The 27108-nt window shown below is 38.6% G+C and overlaps 1 protein-coding gene across 1 annotated transcript in view; it reads right to left on the minus strand.

Moving 5' to 3' along the window:
* Positions 1 to 27108, minus strand: part of ATP8B4 (ATPase phospholipid transporting 8B4 (putative)) — a 157077-nt gene that overhangs the window by 1425 nt on the left and 128544 nt on the right. Inside the window, exons 20-26 of the mRNA XM_077828428.1 lie at positions 21446 to 21593; positions 19039 to 19222; positions 17144 to 17367; positions 7835 to 7918; positions 6912 to 7157; positions 3382 to 3520; positions 1546 to 1676 (exon numbers count right to left, since the gene is read on the minus strand). Of these exons, the coding sequence (XP_077684554.1) occupies positions 1546 to 1676; positions 3382 to 3520; positions 6912 to 7157; positions 7835 to 7918; positions 17144 to 17367; positions 19039 to 19222; positions 21446 to 21593 (1156 nt within the window). The remainder of the gene's footprint in view (positions 1 to 1545; positions 1677 to 3381; positions 3521 to 6911; positions 7158 to 7834; positions 7919 to 17143; positions 17368 to 19038; positions 19223 to 21445; positions 21594 to 27108) is intronic.

The following is a 27108-nucleotide window of genomic DNA, read 5'->3' on the forward strand; positions in this document are numbered from 1 at the left end:
AACAACACAGGTGAGTTTCCAGTGGATTCCAAAGTAAAAACATGTGCTGAAGCCATCAGTGGAGAGTTAGAGAGGCACTGTATTCTACTGGGATGAGCAAAGGCCATGGGGAAGATTCTTGAGGCACAGCACAGAACTTGCAGCCCGGAGAAACTGGGGACTAAAATGGCTTTAACCCACCTTCATACACTCCCAGTCCTGGGGCATCTGGCATAACTGCAACAGCCTTGGGGCCTGTCTGAGTTATTCCATGGGCTGCACTATGGGCAGTAGCACTCCCTGGAATCTCTGCAGTGCTGCAGCCTTGCCTCCTATGCCAGAGTTTATGAGGAGGTCCTTGGAAAGCAGCCTTATGCCTGTCTTCCCCAATGCTTGCACCAAGGGACTGCTTCCACAGCTGAATCAGGGCTTTTAGGGCCCCATTATGCCATTTCAGCCCAGAGAAGTATAGAGGCCAGGGTGTGGGGTGAAGATCTCCCGCCTAGAAGGCAAGAGTTCTAATACTAGCTCTGTCACTGATTCTCTCTGTGGCCTGGCACAAATCACTTAATCTCACTCTCTTTTTCAAATCTGTAAAATAGGAATAATAATACTCAAATGTCTGTTGTGAGAAGTTTTTAGTTAGTGTTCATAACAGCACTTTGAAGATGTGAAATGCTACCTAAGTGCTATTAAAAGCTAATTTGCCACCTTGATGTCACTGAAATCAGAGAATTAAAGAGAACATTTGGACCATTTTGTCAACTGCTTTCCCCTCCCCCATAATTAATCCTTTTAAAATTTGAAAATAAACACAGTATATATTGTTGTAGAACTGTGACCTCACCTGACATTCTGTTACAGTAGTTTATACCCAATAACTTGAATACAATGAGGATTATTATATTGCTTGATAAATTACCATGTAGATGGTATATACTTTACAACTTTACTTTTCATGTGTTTTATGAATAGTGAAGGAATGGCAGAAAACTATCTATTTGTTGTTAAGGTTTGGCATGGATTAGAATTACCTGGATTTCTATTCCAATAAATGTTAACCAGCAGTTTATGTGAACTATCCCTCTGAAGTCAGTGAGATTATTCACATGTGTAAGGTAAACAACATTTGGCCCAAACTATAAGCCATTAAATCAACTGTTGGGATGGGACATCACTTATTATTCACTCTTAGGAATGTAAAACCTTGGGACATATTATGCTATCAGTAATTATGCAGAAGCTCCCATATAAATTAGTTTGCTTAAAAAATACTGGCCCAACATTGCCCTTTGCTTGTGTGTTTTAACTTCTTTTAAATTTATAATTAAAAAGTTAAAAAAAATTGCTGACCCAAAGATCTATTATGAATTACTATTTTTCACTTCTTGCACATGCCAAACTATATAGAGTTGATGGTGATGCTTTGAGAGAACTAATGGTATATTTTCCCCCAGTAGTTATGTAAGAACTATAAATTCTGTCTGTTTGGAAAAAATTTAGTTCCCTCTATATGGGGGATGTAATGATAAAGAAAAACTCTCACATTATAGGATTAAGTCATACCTGATCAGTTTGCGTTGGATTTAAATCTTCCTTCAAAAATCGGAATGTTATTACAGGCATGACTGAAACCACAGTAGTCAAGAGGATGACAAGCCAAACACTTATCTGGCCCAGGGAATTACGGGAATTTCCTATTAACACAAGAAAATGAAACATATTTGTTAGGAGTACAAGGCTGTTGTTAATAGTTTGCAGTTGTGAGACATATTAAATTATATTTTCTTTATGTTAACATATGTTTCTGTTACAAAAATGCTTGAATTTTTCTCGAGATACAAATGGTTACTGCTGAAATTACAAAATTATTTGGCAACTTCTAAAATATCACATAATCCAAAAATGCAAGATGGATTCCAAAGTTAGTGGCTGCACTGATGAACACAAGAGTAGCATAAGAAGACGCTGGTGGCACTGCTATTTTTTTTTCTTCATATCAGATTCCTCATCTGCTTTGAACTGTCAGATTGTTTGGTTTCTGTTCGAATGGCCAGATGACAATCTCTGCTCTTTGGACCAATACTCTGACCACCTTATTCTTCTTTCACATATGATTCATGAGAGGGTTACTTTTAAAGTATCTACTCTGTATTAGGCCCTAATTCTGAAGCACCATCAAATGGTATCAATTGGCTTTAAACCGCTAAAGCCACATTAAAAGCTGTGTCCTAAAGAACAAAGGAGCCATGTCCAGTTGCTTGTCACCTGAGACATCCAACAGATATTTAACCAACGTTTTCATTAAGAAATATGCACATTTTCAACCCATCTAGTTAATTATTTTCATTTATTTAATACTACCTCATTTCCCTCCCAAATCACACTCAGGTGCTCTATGTGGTCCAAAATGGTCCAACCTACACTATAGACAGGTCACAGTGGCATTATTCAGCCCAAGAGTGACTAGATTTCCAGTTGACCATTTAGCAAATCTGCCAAGTTTGTACTGGTGAGTTTGCTAATGGTATCCTGTGGACTAAAACAATTGATCCATTTGTGCCATCAGAAACATTCTACATCATTTAACTATGACTCTGATTATCAAGATTTCCAAGCGTACATGGTAGCATGACTAGCTGCACCATTAAAAAAAGTTTATATTCTTCTGCGATTTGGTGGACACACTTTTAGGGTAGTATTGTTCAAAGTCTGATTGGAAATGCACAAAGTGTAAGGAATGTAGGACCGGAATTTGTTCATGAAGGTTCTTCTGAGGTTTGGATAGTGGCAGGTACCATATCACACTACCAAATTCCATATGGCTCCAGCTGTCCTTATTAGCATAAACAAACTCATCTCAAGTCATCAAATAAGTCTGGAAGTTCCTTGATGCTTTAAGCCTCCAGGAGTTGTTAAAAAAAACCAGAAATTTCACTTCCGGTAGCTTGCATTTGGCTACGAAAAATACATTTGAAAGAACACAGTCATCATTTGACTTCAGTGAAGTTCTGCTGGGACTCAGTAATTACTGGAGTGGCCTTGTATGGCACAGCTGCTGCACAAACTACATCCTCTCAGCAAATTATTCTGACCCCATTGTGCACAGGAATTTTGTGGATTCCTGGGATGGTGGGGGTTCTGGCCAGTGCTCTGAGCAGGCAAGAAAGAAAAAAACTCTCCAAAATGTAAATTTCACTTCACTAATTTACTTATTCTGTAAAGGCCTCTCAATACAGATAGGATGCTTTTGCAAACTTGAAAAGCATTAACATTACTTGAACAAAGTTTCCCTTCCATATCTGCGATTCTTCTATATACTTATGAGATCTCACTCTACATAGATTGTGGCAAATTGCATAAATATTGCCTGTATAATCTCATACCAGGTAATAGACTCACCTACAAAAGGAAAGTGGTTTGGGAATATAACAAAAATCCCATCACTGTGCATTGCAAATAAAATAGCAAAATACACAGCTATACTACCCAAGATGAAAAAACGATTGATGGCAGTCCAGTAACTTGTATCCAAGGCTATCTGCAAATAAAATAAGACAAAACATATTATACCAAGAATCTTCAAGGGGTTTAGAAAATATACTACATATCCTATTGAGTGGAGTGTTATGTATCTAAACAGAGAAGGGATTTGGGATTTTTTTAAAATGTTAATACAGTGTTCTGGATCTGTTTGGTACTTTTTAGTTTTTCCCATCACATGTTCTCTTTTTCAAAAAAATTTAATTAAAGATTTAATTGAAAAATGCACCAAAACTGTAGCAGACAACATATTCTATCTCCTCCCCATGCACGCATAGTTTTTAAGAATTCAGTTTAACTTTCAAATGAATTGTTCTTAAAAACAGATTAATACTTATTTCTGAGTTTATGTATATTCAAATCGGGGTGCAAATTTTTAGTTATATTCAAGTCAGGGAAGCAAGTTTTGTATCTTCCAAACAATAAAAAGAAAATTTAGGAACCAAGATGCAAATAACATTAACTATATGCCATCATGTAGCTCACTTCAGGACTCTGTTTTGCATGTTTTTGTACCGGGAGAATAATTTACTTCAGAATAAGTAACTTTTTCTCCTGCTGGTATTAGCTCACCTTAACTGATCACTGTCGTTATAGTGTGCATGGTAACACCCATTGTTTCATGTTTTCTGTGTATATAAAATCTCCCCACTGTATTTTCCACTACATGCATCAGTTGAAGTGAGCTGTAGTTCACGAAAGCTTATGCTCAAATAAATTTGTTAGTCTCTAAGGTGCCACAAGTCCTCCTGTTCTTTTTGCGGATATAGACTAACACGGCTGCTACTCTGAAACCCTTCTGAAAAGTGTTCATCCAGAGGTGATATGGTGTTTTTGTCTTATAAGTTTTTCTGTGTAAGTTCGTTCAAGAGCATAGTGATTGTCTCGTTTTCCCCACATAGTTGTTATTGGGGCATTTAGGGCATTTACCTGCAACACTCTGGGCATGTCTACAATGCAATTAAGAATGTGCGGCTGGCTCATGCCAGCTGACTTGGGCTCACAGGGCTCAGGCTAAGGGGCTGTTTAATTGCCGTGTAGACATTCGGGCTCAGGCTGCAGCCTGAGCTCTGGGACCTTCCCACTTCACAGGGTCCTAGAGCTGCAATTAAACAGCCCCTTATCCAGAGCCCCATGAGCCTGCGTCCACTTGCATGGGCCAACTGAGGTTTTTAATTGCATTGTAGACATATCCTCTGAGTACATGTCCCAGCACTGAAGAAGAGCTCTGTGTAAGCTCGAAAACTTGTCTCTGTCACCAACAGAAGTTGGTCCAATAAAAGATATTACATCGCCCACCTTGTCTCTCTATTGTTCTGGGACCAACACGGCTACAACAACACTGCATTCAGAATAATTGGCATAGACATTGCTAATGTTAAAACTCAAAATGCGAAAATAAATAAATAAATAAATAAAAAATAGGGCCAGTTCTGAGTTTTAACATTAACAGTTTCTTACATTTGTTCCTTATATGCATATGCAGGATCTAACAGAAGTGAGTAAAATTCTCATTATGAAACCCCAAATCATATCAAACCCATCTGGATTGGCATTTCATCATAAATAAGAATCATCCTAGATTTGACAAAAGGTTTGTGGAAGTTCTTCACCCTTTCACAGAATCCTGGAGCAATTCAACAGTCTGTGGAAACCACACAAAACTCATCAGTTTTGTTTGAATTTCCTATGAGATTTGGAATTCAAGGGTATCACAATCTCAACCCAAAACTCAGGGGATAGAAAACACATGAATCAGTACTGAAAAAATACTTTATACGAATCCCTGTATACCAAAACTATTGAGCTCTGCAGAGCTCTAATATCAATAAAAGTATTATCACCCCTTTACTCCACATACACAATGGTAGATTTTACAGTACATGTAGTAATCTATGACAGCACAAGTGAGATTAGAATCAGGCCTAAAATGTGAAAGCTCATTTCAGAAAGCTTTATAATATTTAGGAACAAAACATGAAAAGGCAGAAAGAATGGTTTTGTGGTTAATTCAAAGAAATAGGAGCCACAAGACCTGGGTGGTATTGCAGGATCTGCCACACACTTCCCTGGGTGGCCTTGTGCAAATCACTTAGTTGCTCTGGGTCCCAGATTCCCTCTCTGTAAAATGTGGTTAGTACCACAGCTGTATTGTCAGGCTCAAGTCAATAATATTAGTAAATTGCTTTGAGATTCTAAGGAGGAAGGTGCTATACTATATAAACACAATTCTGCTCTGCAATGACAGATCATTCTGAAATCCGCTTTCCATTACATTATCCAAGAAATATGAATTCTGCCAAGCTTCTTGCGTTATTTAATGAACATACCACTTAAACTGAATCCTGACCTTATCTTGATTTATGGCATCCCAAAGCTTACATGTAACCACTACATGCATTCATTACATGCTTCCTTATCAAAAGCACATTCTGAATTCTTGAGTAATTTGTGAAAATTATAGCTAACTACAAATAATATATTACCAACTTATTATGTCAGTGTGAGCAGCTGCTCAGTCCCACCATAACACAAGGTGACTCCATATCTAAAGAAAAACACAATACAGCACTCTGACAGGGTATTTAACTAAATGTTTCTCAGCTCTCCCTCTTCTCCCCTGCCCCCATGTCCAGAGCAAGGACACAAAGGCTGATAGAAAGAGAGCAATCTAGTAAATATTCAGTTCCAGAATCTAAATTATTCCCTCCTGCCTGGTGGATCAATCAAGTTTGGCCAACGTGGCTACTTCTTATTGGTAGGTCAGCTGTTCCCAAAGCCACCACTCTAATCCCCTCTCTCTTTTATTTCTTAATTTTGCTCATCAGGACCCTGTTCTCCTGGGAGACTTTAAGCAGCCTTTCCTAGAGGTCAATATCTTCATGCCAGACAAGTAAAACAAGACACAGTGGGACAGGTTCTCTTTCTTAATTCCAGGGGAAAACTTTAACTTGTTCACCACCCAGTAATGCTTGGGATTTATCCATTACAATCCTTTGCAGTCAGCATTAAAATAACTCACAAAAGGGAATGGTTTTATCTCACAGAAAACTATTATAGTGAACTGACTCTGACAAATATGTTTATTACCATCCAGACACTCTCAAATTGTTTAAGGCCTCAATGGGGTCAGTATTCTCAGATAAGTCTTTGATTACTCTGCTCTTTACCCTATACTCTGAAAAACATATCGAGCTGATGAAGCTGTTTCTAAGAGGAGGAACACCCTAGTTTAGACCATTAAGTATTTATATGTGAATTTTAGAAATTGTCTCAATCCCCTACAACTTCAAGTGTAGGTGTCACTTTTAACAGGAATTTCTGTATTTAGAAATGAAAAAAAAAATACTGAAAAAACTCAACACTGAACACAAATCTTTATTTTTTACCTGAACACTGACTACAATTACTAAAGATGTTGCAACTGTGATAGCAAAAGACTGGTAGTCAGCAATATGTTTTCCATCTTCACCAGCTGTGTAATAAAATGCTCCATAAGGGATGAAGAAAAGGGTAAAAGAGGTGTAGATTCCATGTGCTATGCAGATGAAAAATTTGCGTTTATTGAAGAGTAGATTTAGTTGCCCAGGTTCATAGAGTTTTGCATAATCCATGCTATTCTGCTCATTCACATCCTGTAACAAATCCATTTGGAGAACGTGTTACTTTAATAGTGTCAGAAAATATTAAAGTTTGTATGATACAGAGTGAGTAAAATGTCTGTGCCTTTAATAAAGGGCAGGAGGAATTTCCCTTAACTATAGTACCTTCTCAGAACTGAAGTGTGCTTAGAGCTAGGGAAGAAGATTCTCTTTCCTACTCTGTCCCACTAACGCTGCAAAGGAGATGGAATATGGCCATATCTGCCCTGATGGGGTATCTACTGACATGGGGGAGTCTCCAATAAACATGCAGCCAGCATAGCTGGCTTCTATGCTATGTCCTCACTTCCCTGATCTTGGTATAGGGAGCAACAGGGGCAGGGAAGGGTTGTAGACAGAACACAGTGCTCTTCAGCAATCGCCGGATGGGGGAACAGTCTATTGCTCAGGCTAAGGTTTAGGCTTGTCCAAAACCAGTCAAAGAATCATGAGCCCACAGCCAGCTTCTTAAAGGACTACTGCCTGATCCTGGGGCCATTTGAGGGCTGGTTCCCAGCATAAATTAGAATAGCCTGAGGGGCAGATAAATAAAGGGGATTTAATTATACATTATTTGCATTTAAAACTGACTTGTTAATGATGCTATCAACAGCATTTACTGCTTCCATTTTAGACATTTAAGACATGCTATAAATAAGATAAAATTGTACCTGGTCGAACAAACCCATAGCTAGTACAGGCAGCGAAGTATAGACAATGTTGAAGAGGGTAATAAACCACTGGTCATAAACTGTCTGAAAAGAAGATGCAGTTGATAAAGTGAACAAGTGTCATTTTTAAAACTTTTCACTATTATTATTTGGCACAACGGAACACACAACAGGATGCTTTATATCTGCTCTCATGAACAGGATAACTGAATTTTGAAAATAGGTAAAATAATGAATATCTACGAGTTTAGTGATTTGCTTTCTATGCCAGAGGTTAACCTATAGTATTTCATACCATACTTAATTATGAAAAATGGGGTAGCTGGCAAATCCACAATGTTTAATAAGCTGCTTGGTTAATGTATTTTTCATCTACCCCAGAAAAAGATGTGATCTTATACCCAGTCTGGAAATGGCAGAGTGACACAAAGGGACGATTATTGAACAGCATTATCAAAATCCCAGACAATCTCATATTTTTGACTACACATTTGTAGCACACTTGGCTGCTTAACAGGGTTCAGGCATGTGGTATGGGGAAGGGATCTGGCCATCCCACATTCAAGTCAACTTCCCCTGTAACCCTTGAGCAGGCTGGGTACATCTTAGCTCATCAACAGGAAGGATGTCTAGTTCCAACCAAGGAAAGATGGCCAAGTCTGAATTAAAGGTGAAAGCTTGAAGATCCTCTACAAGGATCAATTTGGATTTATGCCTGATCCTTACCAGCAACATGAAAACACAAGTCCCCATTGCTAAGTTTATACGAACAATAACTTGCAAATCCATTTAGTGATGAAGGCCTTTTTCTAAGCACCCCTCATTTTAAAGTTGCACTTTATTTATAGGTTTCAGAGTAACAGCCGTGTTAGTCTGTATTCGCAAAAAGAAAGGGAGTACTTGTGGCACCTTAGAGACTAACCAATTTATTTGAGCACAAGCTTTTGAGCTGTAGCTCACGAAAGCTTATGCTCAAATAAATTGGTTAGTCTCTAAGGTGCCACAAGTACTCCCTTTCTTTTTACTTTATTTATACTGCTTTTTAGTTTCCTTTACATTAAAGTTATAAAGCTATTTTTATTATGAAAAGTCTGTCTTGCAGAAAACATATTATAGAATAAATAAGAGGTGCCCTGCTCCATCTGTTCTTTATTTGTGCAATTAGCAGAAATACACTCGAGAAATGCAGAAGGAATTGAACATTCTTCAATATACAGTGCTTCTTTCTGCACTTTTAGCCAGTCACTATATCTGCTAAGAGCTCTGGATAACTATTTCACAGGTAATCAAAACCTTTGCGGTTATCAAAACCTTTGAGACTAGTCTAATAGTCACATGCTATTTTCATATTTTCAACTGTGACTTGTTTATATTGTTTGGCATACTACAAAGGTTTTTTTTATATTCATGGACAGGATAATTGTTTCCATATTCTTTTTAAAAAGCTTTCCCTTAAATCTCTGTAGTGTTGACAATGGCATATTGTCATCAGATAGTCTCATTTCTTAAGCAAACAATGCCAGTAGTTGCAACTGGTTTGATTCATAACTTTCCTAAATAAGGCCCCAAGAAATGTTCTGGCGCAAGCACTTAAAAATGTGTGTCTTCACTGATATCTAAGAGTCCACATATGTGTACACAAAAGTGTAGAAGGTTGTAAGAGCACAAAATAGAAGCAGTTGCCTTAAATTTATGCTCCCTGTGTGGGTACTGGAACCCCACATGTGGAGCCTGATTCAACTCCCACTGAGGTCTATGATAGACTGTCTATTGACTTCAGTGGTAGCTTGATCAGGCCCCAAAAGTACACACCCATCTCATGAACCAGTGCACTATCCCTGATTCACTGTCTACAGTCTTGTCAGACTCTAGTGCCAGCAGGCTGTGGCAGAGATTAAGTTCTCTAATCTATGTATCTATCTATATGGCCTCCATTACCATGATATCTAAGCACCTCAGTTTTTGCTGTACTTCTCTTTACAATATCCCTGTGAGATAGTGTTATATCTTTGCTCTTTACATAACATTAAGAATATGAGGAAACTAAATGGACACGGCTGGGTTCCAACTAACCATATTCTCTAATACACAAACATATAAGACCTGGCTACATATATAAACTGCTACTCTGTGGGGTTCTGGTGGCTTCTGCAATAGAGACAGGAAAGCCCAGTAGAGGGCTCCTGGACTATTTGAAGGGATACTACCCACTCCCCATTCAGTAGGGATTTACTATTATCCCCATTCTAGAGATGGAGAACTGAGACCCTGCTCTGGGCTTGGACAATTGTTCTCTGGCTCTCCTAGCTTCAAGTTCATGTACTGGGGTTACTGGAGGCAACAGAGATTCAAATGTATGTGAGAGGAGAAGAAAGTTTATCACAACTTCAGTTGCAGGCAGGAGGCAGGGCTAGGGATGTGTGTTTTGTGGGGATGTAACTGTAGGAGGACCCAGTCATAAGTGCGAGATATACTGGATAGGGTTCTGCATGTTACTTCACGAGGGGCTGAACCAGGCTGTTGGGTTTCCATTAAAATCAACTAAATATCAAGGTCCTAAAATTGAGACAGCCCTAAAAAAATGTGTTCACAGGAAAATTTCCAACAAATTTTTTTATGATGATTCACAAACAAAACTGGACTTTGAATGGAAAACCCATGTTTAAAGAAGATAAGAAATGTTGACATTAAAGAATTATCATGTTTTCCATAACTCCCCCCTTCTAATAGATTAAAGGGTAGAAGGGGGATAACATACTGACTTATAACACTGAAATATAAAATGAAGAATTTCTAATGGTTAGATGAAGAGCTTTGATAGATTTTTTTTAACTATTTGTAATTATGGACAGTGAAAGAGTACAGCTGAGGTAACACTTAGGCCAAGGCATTGCCAGAATAAATGTGGTTTTGCCAATTCTTAGAATATCAGGGTTGGAAGGGACCCCTGAAGGTCATCTAGTCCAACCCCCTGTTCAAAGCAGGACCAATTCCCAGTTAAATCATCCCAGCCAGGGCTTTGTCAAGCCTGACCTTAAAAACCTCTAAGGAAGGAGATTCTACCACCTCCCTAGGTAACGCATTCCAGTGTTTCACCACCCTCTTAGTGAAAAAGTTTTTCCTAATATCCAATCTAAACCTCCCCCACTGCAACTTGAGACCATTACTCCTCGTTCTGTCATCTGCTACCATTGAGAACAGTCTAGAGCCATCCTCTTTGGAACCCCCTTTCAGGTAGTTGAAAGCAGCTATCAAATCCCCCCTCATTCTTCTCTTCTGCAGACTAAACAATCCCAGCTCCCTCAGCCTCTCCTCATAAGTCATGTGTTCTAGACCCCTAATCATTTTTGTTGCCCTTCGCTGGACTCTCTCCAATTTATCCACATCCTTCTTGTAGTGTGGGGCCCAAAACTGGACACAGTACTCCAGATGAGGCCTCACCAATGTCTTCTTTTACATAGAATTACTAATATATTTAAAATGATGATATTGCTGACAAGACAATGCTGTGCTGGAAGTTACAAAAACCTGTAACACCAAGAAGTCTTTTTTACTGGGAGAGCTAGGGCAAGGTGACACAAAACATACCAAGACACCGAAACTGCAGAACGAGAAGAAAAAATGCAGAAGTTGGGTAACTGAAGCTTGCACATGCATAATGGGTGGGTAACCTACAACTCAAAGGGTTGATGTGTTAAAAGCCAATTTGATAAAGATTACTTAATCTGTAATGTAGAAATGTATACAAGACCTAAGTGAACATAGGCCTACACTGGAGAAACACCGGACCAGAAACTGAAGGATGGGACAGAAGGACTAGACCAACAGATCAGGGGAGATGACAACCATCAGAAAGTATTGGAGGATTTCCCAGTGCCCTGAAATGTGGTAACTCAGGCCCTTTACCAATTGCATTTGTAATTGTCTGGCATAAATGTATGCTCAGGCACTTTAAGTCAAAATAACTCTCTCTGAAATTGCATAAATAAAGGCAAAAATTGATTAAGCCTAAATTGGGTGCGCTTGTCACTCAGATTTCCAATTTTTACTCCCAACAAAATCTAGAACTTTCTCTATCGCTGTTATGTACACATCTCAACATTTCAGGCCTAGTTCAGTCACACCAGAGTATCTAAGAGCTGACATAGAATGTTGTACAAAGCTCAACTGCCTGGAATTTGGGCTGGATAATATCCCATGAGAATGCCTGATCCCACAGGATTGTTGTTTCTTTCTGGCTATAGCTGAGTCAGAAATATCCTAAGAACATGGTATTTCCTTATTTATACTTCTGTTTTAGGACAAAACCAAGATCAGCAAAAACACACAGAGTTTGAGGGTGAAGGTGAGAGCCATTTGTTTTATCTGATCCAGTTTGCCCATCCCTCTTGCACATAGAGGTAGCTGGAACTTTTTGACAATTTTTTTTGTCAGAAAATGCAAATTCATCAACATTGAAACTTTGTCAGGAAGGTTTCTCAGGCCCAGGATGGACTATCTGCTTGAGAGAGAGTGGAGACACTCACATCCAGAGTTGGGACACTCACTTCGGATGTGGGAGATCCAGGTTCCATTTCTCACTGCAAATGAGTCACAGCACAGACTAGAACCTGAATCTTCCACACATCCAAGATGCATGCCGTTATCTGTGAGCTATTGGCTATTCTCTCTCACCCGCTCCCTCTCATCTAATTTTTGAAAGGTTTATTTCTGCTGATACAGAATGAAACCAAATGTCAAAACATTGACATTTTACGAAATGGAATTCTTATTTCCCAGAAAGCATTAACTGCATCCTTTCCCAAAATAGGTAGATTTGGAAATAGGGGAAATACAGAATTTCACACTGAATAGGTCTTGCATGAGAGTCTCCAGGGACTGTTTGCAAAATCATAAACAGGAACCAACTCACTCACACTTGAAATTAAATCTAAAGTAAAATACAATGAATCCCAATCCACCAGCAAAATGACACCACTGCTGTCACTAAGTCTGCATCACAAATCATAGAGTCACCTAAAAGAACATCTCACAGACCCAGATGCCAGAGGAACATATTCCAGAAATTCACATCTGTGATATGCAGCCCACCTACCAGTTATCTTGGCTGGGCCAGGCTGGAGCATATCATCAAAGAGCAACAGTTAGTGATCAAATTCAACAGTGTCAGCAATAATGAGAGGCAACCCAAGGTAGTAAAGAAATACAGCACATCACTTTATGTAATTATACTGCTGCTTTAAAGTCAACATTGCATCTAGAAAAGCCTAATCTGTCTATATCTGTCCAAGTGTTTTCAGCTGCAGTGTGGGTAACCGTAAAAGCATATAAAAGAAGATATAGATGTTCAGACTTTTTTTTAGGTCTGATTCTAGGTATATTAGCGCTTCAAATGAATCAAAGAATGGAAGGAGACAAAAAAAAGGGAGAAGACTACAGAGATTTTCATATAAAATCGGACTGTGGATGAAATCCTGCACCCATTCCAGGCAGTAGTTTTGCTACTGACTTCAAAAGGGCCAGCATTTCACCCTATGTTTTCATTAAAAGAAAACTCAAAACTCCAGTGGAGTAAAACATATTCTCTTCTCCTAATAAGCATATATATTTCTCTTCTCTGGGGAATGGATAGACTGGCACATTTATGCTACACAAGGAGTGTCCAAAAATTGTTACCATAATTGGTTAATCTATTGTATCATGTAACTATAGGTGAAAATTTTCCAGTTTGAATTCCTACAATTACATTCCTAAATCTACACGTAGGCACCAAGGTATATGTGTCCTGGTTTTCAGAGGTGCTGAGCAAGTCAGTGGGATTTGTGGGTGCTTAGCATCTGTGAAAATCAGCTACTTACATTCAGGTGTCTAAGTTTAAATTCCTAAGTCCTTTGTACTTTGTAAAATTTCAGCCGTAGTTCTTAACAGTATAAGTCCTCTTCTCCTATATTCTCAATTGAATAGCTACTGTAATGAGATGTAGAAAAGCAGGAAATAGTTTAGATTCGTAATTGAAAGCACAGCAATCTAATTTATCTGGATAGTCATAAGGTGTCCATCACTTCAGTGTCTAGGATCATCACTACTGTACAAAAGTACCCCCATCCCTCATGTTTGTTTTTCTACATGGGATTGTCTTCAGAATCAATATTTCTGAGCCATTCTGCAACTTTTCATTACTGAGGGAAAGCAAGTGGAATGAGAGCAGTCATTGTGCCTTCAAGGTAGAGTGCTCTATCACCTGTCCCCAAAAATTGCACCTTGGGAACAGAGTTTCTGGTGAACATGGCTGTTGTGGCAAGTCACTGAGAGGACATCTCTGAGGCAGTTAATCTTTAACCCACTAAGGACTTTAAAAATTAGGACCAGGACTTTGAAGTGCAGGAAGATCCAGTGTAGAATGTGGAACAACAATGTAATGTGATTTTGACAAACTGTCTTACCAAGAAGGCAGCCCAGTGCATGCTGAGCTTCTTCCAAGAGTCTGTGTGGTCCAGAAATAGGACACTGGATTGGGAGTCAGGAGACCTGGGTCTATTTATAGATCTGCCACTGACCTGCTGTGTGACCTCAGTCAAGTCAGTTTACTTCTCTGTGCCTCTGTTTCCCCTCCCAATCCTTGCCTATTTAGAATGTAAGCACTTCAGGGCAGGAATGGCTTCTTGCTGTGTGTTGACACATTGTCTAACAATGTGGGATCTAAAACATCCTCTGGTCTAGTGTGTACTGGGAGGTCTGAGGTCAAAGGCCAAGAGCTGACAACCACCTGATTGCAACATGTTCCTGACAACTACCTGAATGTAGGACAGAAGTGCAAGTCTTAGAGTTTTTCTGATGAAAAAATAAAAGATTGAAACAGTTTCCAGTATACTGGCAGTTAAACTGATGGCCCCCAGTCAAACAGCTATGTTTGCCATCAGATTACTTAATTTCCTTTCCTTGTACCATTTTACATTTGAATTTTATCCTACAGATTTCCATTTTTGCATAGGTCATGCAAGAGAATCCCTCCACAAGTTATTCCTAAAATCCACATTCAAGCAAAGCCCTCTCATTTTCAATGTTACGTATTTTTGGTGCATTTCACAAAGTACAGTGGGTTGAGAGAATATGCAGCATTAAGAAGTCTATTATTCAAAACATAGTCATGGAAATTTGTCCCCTATTTTGAATCAATCAGAAGGGCTAGAAAACATTAATCCTCTACACCAGATTATGTAAAAACAAAATTAAGATGTATATTTTATACTGCTGAGAAAATTCTTTCTTGCATCTGTTAAGTTTATAAATATGAGCCAAAATGGCAAAGTATTCATGAAAAGAATATTGATATTCTAGTGTTCAATAAAAGCTTTCCAACAATACGTAACTATATAAATCATACCAAATTTTATGTTTAATTGCTGTAATTATGAAATGTCTCTCCTTCCCCAGAAATACAAATATTGTTTCCCAAGGCTCAGACATTTAAAATATTTCTAGCATTATTCATGTTTTTATACAATTCCTGATCCCCTCTTTTCTGGAACCATGACAGCAGACCTTAGGAATGGTTCCCCTTCCCAGGTTGCCATCTTCAGACAATGGCACTGCTGCTGCAGCCCATGTCTCTCCCCAGCCCCAGTATTGAGTTTGAAGAACCAGTACCCTTCCTGAGTACACCTTCTTCCTGACATCACCCCTTAAAGTAGATAGGGGAGACTCACTTCCTCATGCAACCCTCTTTGTCTGCTAGGAGACTTGCCCACTTCAATAACAAAAGGGTTACCTACTCATTTCCCAATCGACCCACCAGTGGACCACCAGAGAAGGTCCCACTGCCCATCTGAATAACCACCCAGTAAGCCAAAGGTCACAAAATGACCTGTTGACACCAACACTGTTGCTGTGAGGCACAGCTGCCTGGTATGGAGAGCTACCTAGTAAAGGCTTCCAGAGATGCTAGGGGGAAGCACTGTGGGTCAAAAGGGATGGGAGTGAAAGGACTGATGGATTTGAGAGGGAGGGTGTGCACTTCTTCAGGGGATGGCAGTGGAGGAAGAGTATTAACCTACGGAATGTTGCATGTATCTCCAACTGAAGTGAAAGATTTTGAGAGACCCCCTTGCTATGCTTTCAGCAACATCTCACTGTAATGTGGCCCTCCAAAATACAGATTCACAGTGCAGCCCCAGTTATTATCCTTTACTCTTTCCCAACAGAAAAAGACCCTGATCAAAATCCCCAGGATGCTAAGTAAGCATTCAAATATACAAACAAGCATTCAATAAATATGTGAATATGCATTCAAATTCAAACAAGAGTAAAGGGTTTGGTTTTTTTTATTCAAAACTGAACATTGACTAGTACAGATGACACTTTTAATCTGGAGGATACTATACATATGTAATGCCTCCCTACCTCTGGACAAGGGAGTTTGGGAAAGGGCTGGTTCTTCACGATGACATCAAGGAAGCTGGAGAAACTTAAAGGGGCCTCACTCATCTAATTCACTATTACTATCTAACAAATCTGAAATGATCAGCCAGGACACATCAGACTCAGGGCCCACTGGACTGAAGACCCGTTTCCCCCACTACAACTTGAAAGTGAGAAACAATCACCCACAACAACCTCTCCTAATTGCCCAAGAATATAATTAAAATAAACAAATAAATACAGGGACTCTACTCCTGATCTCCCTCGCTGTCTCTGACAGCAGCTGTTGGCGTTTACTGAAGGCTTTGGGCTTTCAGTAACTTCTGCAGGTCAAACATGAGAAAAAGAAGGATTTGCTGAAAGACCACAAGGAGTTCCCCATGTCCCCAAGCAGCTTTGCAAGACACCCTTATGTTACCTTACACTTTGGCTAGACCTTAGTCAGGATCAGTTGGCTTGGCATGGGGCCTACTTATGTGACCAGCAGAATTTATAGATTTATGCACTCCTGACAACCACACAATCAGGATTTAACCCTAAAGAAACTATTTATTGGATTAGGACATATGGTTCTCTTTTTTCCTTTAAGCATAAGGCAGCATGGCCTAACAAATGAAATCACGAAATGTCTCCAACAATTTGGAGGAAATGAAGGAAATCATTAAGTATAATGATTACAGTCAGATTAATTTTTTAAAGAAAGAAAATAAAGACTAATATGATTTTACTTAACTTCTAAATGATTTTCACTCAAACATTTGGATTGTTCAGTTCAATTTTCTGATTTCTAATTATCCAGTAATTAAAAAAACACCCCTTTTAATAGGTGGGTACATTAAACATATACAACATTGTTTTGTTGGTTTATAAACTTTACTCCCAAAAACAAACCTGAGCTGAGAAGCCACAGAAGAAGCCAAACCAGAAATGCACCAGAGTGAAGGCAAAGTTTTTGTAGAAGAAATAACACAAGAACTTGCACATTCTGAAATAGGACCACCTGCCATGAACAAGCAGGAGCCGCTTAAGGTATCTGAACTGGGCAAAGGAGTAATCGCTGGCCAAGACTGCTTGCATTCCTTCCTCACCACTGATGCCAATGCCTATGTGTGCGCCTGTAAGTAAAAAAGAAGCAGAAATGTGTCTCTACTAAGTATTTGAAAAAGACACATTCATTTGCTAAACTATCACAGTGAGCATTCTGTTTACTGAGACATAAGCAGATGTCAGTTTTAAGGTGATCCCTGCCTTACAAGGTAATAACAGTTTCCTGAGCTACTGAAACGATGAGGTAGAAAGCAGAGAAGTTATCAAATCAACAGGGAACACCCACTAAGTTAGCATTATTATTACTATTATATTGAATCATGCACTCCTGCCTCTCACTCTCAGCATCTTGGGAAGCATTAGCCGCCTCTTTAATTTAAAATAATTTTTGTTATGATTATTTTTAAAGCCCCCATAACTCTCCCTTCCTCTTTCAACCCATCTTCCTTCCTTCTCTCTGGAAGCAAAAATGTTTATTTTGCCCATTCTTTGCCCATTTTAAATAGGTGAATTGGAAGAGGGCCCTGCTGTTATTGAAGCTAACGCAGAAACCTTTTAAAATAAATAAAATTTAGTTTTTAAAAACCCAACTCGAGATTGAGATATAGCAGTAGTCGGGTAACTGTTCACCAACCGTGTACTCAGACTGGCTCAAACCATTCAATTTCAGTCTAATGGGCTCTGAATATAAGGTGGGGCCCAACCCTGCCATTTATCTGCTTGAAGAAATGCCATTGGAATGTAGGATTCTATACAATGGCAGGATTGGGTGACAGTTAGCAAGCAGATGAGATATTGTAAGCAACCAACACAATACATTAGCAGCTATGTAAGGCATCTTACTATTTTATTTTAAGGGCTGCCCATTAATGAATTATAAAGGCAATATATTTATTGTACAACCTGCTTTCACAGTAGCATATTTTAATATACAAAATATCTTCCAAGTAACTGACACTACAATAAAAGAATTTACAGTAGTTACTAATGCTGTACTTGTGAATTGTATTCTGCCATGCAAATACTGTAAAATACAAGATGTTTCTTCATGGCTGTATTGCACCCTCCACTTAATCAGGACACAATTCAATTGGAATACTCCCCAGGATAGCCAAGCTATACTACCAAGGAATTCTACTTAATTGGGATGCCAACATATGAGTAGTGGTACTCAAATAGGGATACTATGTCTTTATTATGTTCAGAGGCTGATGGTGCTTTGACACCCTTCCAAAATCCTTGGCCTCTGTCAGTGCTCGTTTACCAAAGCAGAAGTGTTTTAACAATCTCCCTCCAGGCTCTTTGAAACACTGATGAAAATTAACCCTTTTAAGGATGGAAATAGTACAGGACTGCTAGGATGCTGGAAGGCCCTGAATTTGGTAGTTCAATTTTAGCTCCATCTGGGTGAAAATAACTGTTGATGTTCTGTGTGGTGTTGTTTGTTTTGTAAGTGACAGACGTGTAACATCTTTATTTCTTCAGAGAACCAGCCAGTTAAATGTGAACAAAACAAAGCAATTTGAGAACCATTTCAGATACAAGCAAAAACCGGTTAGTCAGAAATTCTCCTTAATCAGAATGAAAGGTGAGCCACTTGGGTATCCCAGTTAAGGTGGATTCAGCAGTTATTTATCAAATGCTTATAAATACGAGTTCATTGATAGGCAAACCTTAGCATGTTATTGGCATTTCTATTTATGCTTTTAACTGAACATTATGACACAATTTCCTCTTACTTTTGATCATGCTAACGTCATTGGCTCCATCTCCTATGGCCAAGGTGACTGCCTTCCTGTGCTTCTTAACCAGCTCTACCACTTGTGCTTTTTGTAAGGGAGTCACTCGACAACAAACCACAGTTTTACACAAGCAGGCAACTTCCACAAATTCATTCTCCAGATTAGCCTCAAGTGCATGAGCCTGCAATACAAAGTATTCCCTATCAGAATACTGGTTCTGTAGCTATAATCAATAGAAGATGTGATGGATGGGAAATGAGAATTCTTTGTATATAATAAATAGGATTCATCACTTTTCAATAAACTGATTTCAAAAGTTTTTTTTAAACAGCTGAAGCCTGTAGTGGAAGATACCACACATCTCCAGTAAACACAATAAATCAGTCTCGTAAGTGTATACAGTAAATATATACATACACATAACCCATACAATCCTAACACACAATGAGAGCGAAGCTACATTTTGATGTGAAATACTTGATTTAATTACACGTTCAAAACAATATTAACATAGGGGGAAGAAATAACCTAAAATTGGATACATTACAGTTATTTCAGTCCAGCGCTTGACTTTCCAGCTAACTTTATGAGAATTTAAAAGGGCCTAATCCAGTGAATCATCAGCTCCACTGCAAGTATTTAGCTGCAGATACTCCATGTATCTTTGTGGTTCAGCACCCATGGAGCCTCTTCACAATTCAGACACAGTAAAATGCTGGCAACTATCATTAAATAAAGTCTGGCCAAACTCTGTGGTCTGCCTCTCTCCTTTGGATTCACATATAGCTAATCCAACTGTATGTGGCATGTGAGCAGGGTCACTGGAAAAATGCATAAAATGTTCCCATTTTGACATATATTATGCGGTTTTATTTACTGTGTGACAATTTTTCCATTAAACTGGAGGAGGCAGAGGAAACCTTCTGAAAGCCCCAGGCAAGAAAAGGACAGGGATCTCTTCAAAATCATGGGAGAGGAAAAATTTCAGGTTATTGATTTAGATATTATGATGATGATGGGGGGGGGGGAAGAATACACAAGGAATGGGGAAAAGAGAATGCTTTTCCAGATCTTTGAAAAGGCTCAGGGGAAAGGACTGAGGCATGAGCTGGTTGCCTTTTAGATATCTCCAAACAAAAAGGGTAACTAGAAACTTTATCTTCTTTCCCAATTCTAATCTTAAACTCTGCAAAAACCAGCAACATCCATTGCTCTTCCCATTCCTTTGACTCTCTGATGACACTGCCAATGAGCGTGCCACTTAATGCCAGTTACGGTGCTTGCTGGAGGTGTTCACAACCGAGCTAGTGGTCTTATTCTAATCTTTTGACACAGGCTGCTAAACAGTTCTGAGATGATATTGAAACCACAAATCTGGACATAGGAGAGAAATAGCTTCTGCAAACTACATGACCTTTCTGTTGGAGAGGATAATCTGCCCTAGACCAGAGATCTGCAACTTTCCATAACTTTCACAGTGTAGAAAGCAGCACATTCTTATGGCTGGAATGCAGCTTGAGAGAGCTATACATACTTAGAACTACCTTAAGTGGCTGTGGATGTTATGGAAAAACTTAAACAATATTCCCATTTACTTCTCCTTTTTCTATTAAGAAACTGTCTGAAGGCAGAGCCATTCTTATTCCCAATTTTTAAAAAGAAAATAAAGATCAAAGTATATGAATGTACAAAGATTATCATGTATCTTCATGAGCGGCTAATTTCTCAAAAGTGAAGCCTGCACTTTTAACTCTCTTAAGTTAGCGAGTCAGAAGATCGTTTTGAGACTTGTTCAAGATTTTGAACCTGAACTACACTAAAGTAATGTAAGTTTATTCTATTACGACAAGAACCAGATTTCCTAATCAAAGCAAATTCTTTTGGCATCCCTGTAAAATGCTGATATTTAGAAAACCCACTGGAGGTATCTTAATGACATTAATTTGGTGCAGTAATTATTTTAAGGTCAGGTTGTGCTCTCAAACAACAAACATCAGGAAAAAATAACAGCATTACATCTGCCTAATTGCATTCTCTCTTAATTAATTGGCATTGATTTGTGATATTCCCCTCACACAAGTACTTAAACAATAATAGCAGTGGTCTATGTCTAGTTAAGAAGGGATAAGATTGTGTGAACTAGTTCTTACTATCGGGCCTTCTCAACTGTGGCAGTTATTAAAAAAAGCTGTGTAGAGTTACTCATTTGATTTCTCTTCCATACATATCCAAAAGTTAAGATGTAATTTTTAATTGTTTCTTGCAATTATGTCAGGCTTTGTTTTTAGCTTTCTTATGAAACAGTTTTAGAGTTTGGAGAGAAATCCGTCATTGTTAGAAAACAAAACAGACATGATTATTTGGGTTGGGAAGGAAAGGACAAAACCTGAAAAAACTGACTTACCAGACTATGTCCATTTATGACTAATGCATAATCACCAGTGACAGTTTCTTCCAAGACTGAGCCCTGTTTTGATTCTTGCATTTTTTCACAAAATACATGGCCATTGGAAAGGTCTTTGTTTTGTCCAAACAAATGTTCTTTCGCTTTCCTTAAAAGAAAAAAGGAATATGTTGTTATTAATTTTAATCAGACAGTGATTAATCAGAGCTAATTTCAGTTCTGCTGTTCTGATCTAATATTACATACAAGCAAATTTCAGTAGGCAAGAAGGATATTTCTTTTACGTGATGAAGATACTGTAATGTGTTTAAAATCCAAGAAAGTAGGTTGGGTAGGTATGAAGGTAAGACAATATTCTTGAGTGTTTTTAAATAACTTAGAAGTTAAATAGCAATCTTGATCTGAGTTTGAACTGAGTCATTTATCATTAATTTGGTATTAAGATTTTCCAGGCTTAAAAAAAAGATGAGTTTGGCACAGAAAATGCTGTAGTTACATTTACAGGAGCAAAGATTGAGGAGAAACTCTTTTTCCAGGAATTCCTGGCAACATTGTATTAATTTTATTTTGTAAAACAAAAAAAATATACAATTTCAGAATAACACAAACTGAGACCTTTTACAAATTACAGTACAAGTCCATTTATAGAAGTAAACTTATTTAGCACCTCCATGTCATAAGCAGAGATAGCCGAAAACCAACACATTGGAATGTTGTGAAAATTTAGATCATAAGTTAATAAATCTAGTCTAAATATTTGAACCAACCCCTCATCTGGGTTCTGCCACAATCTCCAGCTGGCCTCTGGGAGTGGCACCACCTGCTACTTCAGCTATCCATAGGGTGAAGCCTTTTACAGCTCGCTGAATTAGGCTTCCCTTTTTATTGTAGGCTATGTTCGTTGTCAGAGTCCTAGATTTAAATTTTGCCCACAGTCTGTTTATTGCGAACTCCTCTTGGTTTTTCATAAAATTATCATACAATAGCTTTATTGGAGATTTTTTTACTTTCACTTTCTGGAAATTTTGTATGCATGTAATATTGTGGGTGAGGTAACTGTCATGGAGTGTGGGGGAGTCAGGGCCCTGCACCCCCACTTCCTGCGACTCACTGTGACTCTCAGCCAGCCAGTAAAACAGAAGATTTATTAGACATGGGAACACAGTCCAAAACAGAGCTTGTAGTTATAGACAACAGGACCCCCTCAGTCAGGTCCATCTTGGGGGGCAGGGTGCCCAGACCCCAGTCTGGGCCTCCCTCCATTTCCCCAGCCAGCTCCAAACTGAAACCACCTCCAGCAGTCTCACCCAGCCACACACCCTAGCTCCTCCTCCAGCCTTTGTCCAGTTTCCCAGGAAGAAGGTCACTTGGCCCCAACCCCCTCCTGGGCTCAGGTGACATGAAAAAGTATCATCTCTCAAGTGAAGTCACTCACTGATATCCTACCACCATCTAGTATTGATGCAGACAGTAAGACAGTAAAACTCCCATGCAACATTACCAGGTTAATACTCCGTATTCCCTACTTCGTCACATTAGTATCTTACTGGACCAACTTCTGCTGGTGAGAGAAACAAGCTTCTGCACTTCCACAGTGCTCTTCTTCAGGTCTGGGAAAAGAAGAGCTCTCTGCGAGTTCAAACATTTGTCTCTCTCACTGTCAGAAGTTGGTCTAATAAAAGATATTATCTTACCCACATTGTCCCTCTAATATCCTGGGACCAACAGGGCTACAACAACACTGTATATATAGTGACAGATGTGGGACTACTCTGTAATAATTTATAAATGCTGTATGTTGAGCTGCATACTTTGTTGTATGAATACACTGATTTAGTTTAATAGCAGACCATAAGGAAAAACAAGCAGGAAGGGAAGAATAGGTCAATATAGACCACCCCTCAGCTAACATGTGAGGGCTCTTACAGCACAGTGGCAGAGCCATAGGTACTGCAAAGTCTGGCTGGACCTCCTTTTGAGCCTACCAAACTGATTTTGTCCAGAAGAACTAAAGCCTGGCAAGAACAAAGGAAATGGATTATAAGGGACTCTCTCTCTCCAAAGAGGAGGTATTTGTTGGGAAGCTATTCAAGGAAGCCTGCCTGACCCAGGAACCTTCTCAGATCGCTGAAGATGTTAGGCCCATCTAGGCAACTATCGCTGGATGGTAGGGCTTTAGGGAAGACAGACACATGTATCAACTGTTTGTTGTTTTAAAATCCTTTTTCTCTAAATGCTTTGTTCTTACTCTTAAAATAAACAATACTTTGGTGTTTAAGAAGGCTGTTTTGTCACTGAATACCAGTGGCTACAAACTCCCGAAGAGAACAGCTGGTGTCAAACCCAGTCAGACCTGCTGGCTATGTACAGTTGATCCTCAGTGTATCATAGCGCAGGGCACAGTCTAAGAGTTGGAGACACAGGCTAACATCTGAAAGGGCGCAATCTGAGACTAGAAAAGAGAGAGAGGTGCAGATAGTCCTGAAACCGTGGCATATATTTCTATATATTTTACTTAGATTATGACTCTGCATATGAAATATGCTGTGACATAAGGGCCTGCAATTACATTTAAGAGGCCCTGATCCTGGAAAGACTTCACCATGTGTGCTTTGTGCATATGAGTGCTACTATTGACTTCAGCAGCAGTTACGCACAGGCATAAAATTATACACATGCTGAAGTTTTTGCAGGATCAGGGTTTTATATGATGACAAAAACATCGTTTTAGGCGTGTGAAGAGGAAGATGAATTTAAAGTGGAGACTTTTGAAATGGATTATCTAAAAATCTTCTAATTACCAGAATTCTGAAAATAAACTCTTTTCTGTGTTCTATATAGTAATGTATGAATTCGTCATAAATTTGAATTTTCATATTATTGACCAAGATATTATAGACAGTTGCTATTAAGAAGTGATATATGTCAGATGTCTGAATCTGATATTCTGCTTTTTCACCTTTTTTTTTCCTTCTGTGAAATACGGTTTACTATTTAGCTTTGAATATTTTTCAGATTTATTTTATTTTTATCATTCGCTCATCTTTTCAGATTTAGAAAAATAATACGCAGTTGCTCTACAAGAATCTGGTCTGAACACAGCCTTAAACTTTTAAGACGTTCACATCAGAAAACTGCTCTGAGCTTTGTGGCTCAGATCACAATGTTTAACATGACAGATGTTTTATAAATCTGTTAATTTTTTGAAAAAAGTTTCAGTTATTGGTTCAGTGAATAAGTTGTTTTCTAAACAAGAGGCAGTTTCTGCATAAAATACCAAAATAAATATGCTGCTCACCAGAGTCCAGGATTAATTATTTATTTACAATGTCTACAGTAAAAGATAGCATACTTTTACTTAAAATACCCAAATCTAGTCTGTATTTGCAGGATATCATGGTGCTATATGCAGAATTCCAGAACAACATGTCTATTATGCAATGGAGACCAGGAGTACCACAGCATTGATGCAGCTGGTCTCCTGGGAAAGGATGTCTTCTTTGTTCTTTGAAGGCCACCTGGCGGTTGATCTGGAAATGGTACAGAGACAACCAGTGCATTCCACCCCAAAATCATAATAAGGGTAAAGTCAAGATGCTACATAGGAAATAAAAGATGACACCAGAATGAAACAATGGATAATTATGCGTGCTATGAGAGAAGAGGAACTGGTAATAAGAAGTGCTTGCGGGGGGGAGGGAAACTTGCATACTGGAACAAACTTGAATTCAGAAAATATACATATTAAATAATATATTTTGTTGCCCATTTTCTGTCTTACTGAAGATGTGTCTTAACACTAACATTGATCTAAGCACCATCTTCTACTGGATCCTGCACTGAAATCAAACCACAGTGTTTACAAAATCACCATATATAGCCATGGAAATGACTGTAATATCATAAATTCAGTGCTAAAAACTTCTCTCCATTCATAACATCTCTAAACATATCTTTTAGCTTCAATGACACAACATACTGGGCATGCAGACTTCCTAGATGTGTTTCTCAGAAACAAATATGAGTATTTATGGGTTTCCTGTTTAATTAAGTCCTTTTCCAATCTGTACTAATGACTCAGTTTCTGCTTTTTTTCCTCAGTAGCATATTCCCCAAAGGGTAAAATGCAAGCCAGGATTTACTTGTATTCAGGGATGCCCTCAGACACATGGTGGAATTCATATGGGTTCACATATCCGAGGGCAGCATTGCCTTTTGTTAACTAAAGCTTTTCTTCTTCACCATTTGATAACTGGAATCACATATGGATATGTAGTTATTTACATTGCACAATGCAACTGCATCACCCAACTCTTTGACAATCTTTTCACTATGCAAAACATGGTACACATTTGTACCTCAGTTCTGCCTATCTTCCATGTTTCCAAGATTGAAAAAAAAAAAAAAAGAATCGTTTACTGTGTTTCACCATGTCCATATTTGGTTCCCACACTGCTTTCTTGCTTGAACCCTGGCCTAATGCTCTGTGAGTGATTTTCACCCCCCACCCATGCGCCAAGCTCCACAATTCATACCAAAATTGATTCCTACATAAATAGTTTATGCAAAAATAGAACTCATGTTAACGTAACTCATTTTCATTGAATCAAGGCCATATATTATATATAATGCTTAACCAAAATACACAAATCACAAAAGGCTAAAAAAAAAGTGTTTGTTTACTTAAACTGTTGTATTATGTAGTTTCCCATTATTCAGATTGAAGATATATTAGTTATAGGAATAGGCTGGGACTGAAATGCCCAAACCACTTGGCTGGTGCTAAAATACCAAGGGATAATTAGGTAAACTGATGCCTTGTTTGTCTGATACCCAAAATAGGCAAGAATTTTATGTCCATGGTAATTACAGAAAAAAATTAGAAATTGCTATGTTTGGCTCTAGTGCAAGTAGAAAAAAAATACACAGAAATGAAAAAGAGACACAAGTAAGAGAAGAGAACTGAGAAGGAACAAAATTCTAAACGTCACTGACGAAAAGTAGAAGGGAGAGAAAGACATGGCCTACAGATCTTTAAACACATCTATTCAGTATGCTGTCTGGAAAAGGTGGAAGGATGCTGCTGCCTGTAATGCATTTTCCATATTTAGTAACATTATAATAAAACACTGTACAAAGTATGGTACCATGTGTGCTTCCAGTGCTACTGACCAATACTTAAATACATGTGCAACTTGTTTCTGTATTAAAAAAAAGAAAAGAAAAAGGGAAAGGCTCTTCTCCTGCAGAAGAGTAAGAACTGAAAGGGCCAGGATTGTATTATGTTGGCATATTGTCTGTATATTTCCCAACTGTGCTGTGAGTGGTAATAATTTATTCTCTTCCAAGGAAGGAAATTTGCATAAATCTCCAACAGTGAAAATCATAATGCCAGCTACGTGTATCATTCAAGAAGTCTCAGCTACCACATTGAGAGAGGAGATAAACATGTGTGAGAGAGAAAGAAACAGAGGTTGAGATCTGTGCCCATGTCGGCACTATTTCTAACAGTAGTTATTCTCCAAATTATTATTACAGGGCCTACTCTAGAGACATTTCCTCTTCCAGATGAAGTGATAATGGCATTTGTTCTAACCGTTCCACGTGTAAGCATAAAGGCATATGGAAGGCAGCAGTGGGAGTGAGTCAGGGCTACGGAAGTC

This window comes from Eretmochelys imbricata, chromosome 10, assembly GCF_965152235.1.
Source record: "Eretmochelys imbricata isolate rEreImb1 chromosome 10, rEreImb1.hap1, whole genome shotgun sequence".
Taxonomy (NCBI): Eukaryota; Metazoa; Chordata; order Testudines; family Cheloniidae; genus Eretmochelys; species Eretmochelys imbricata.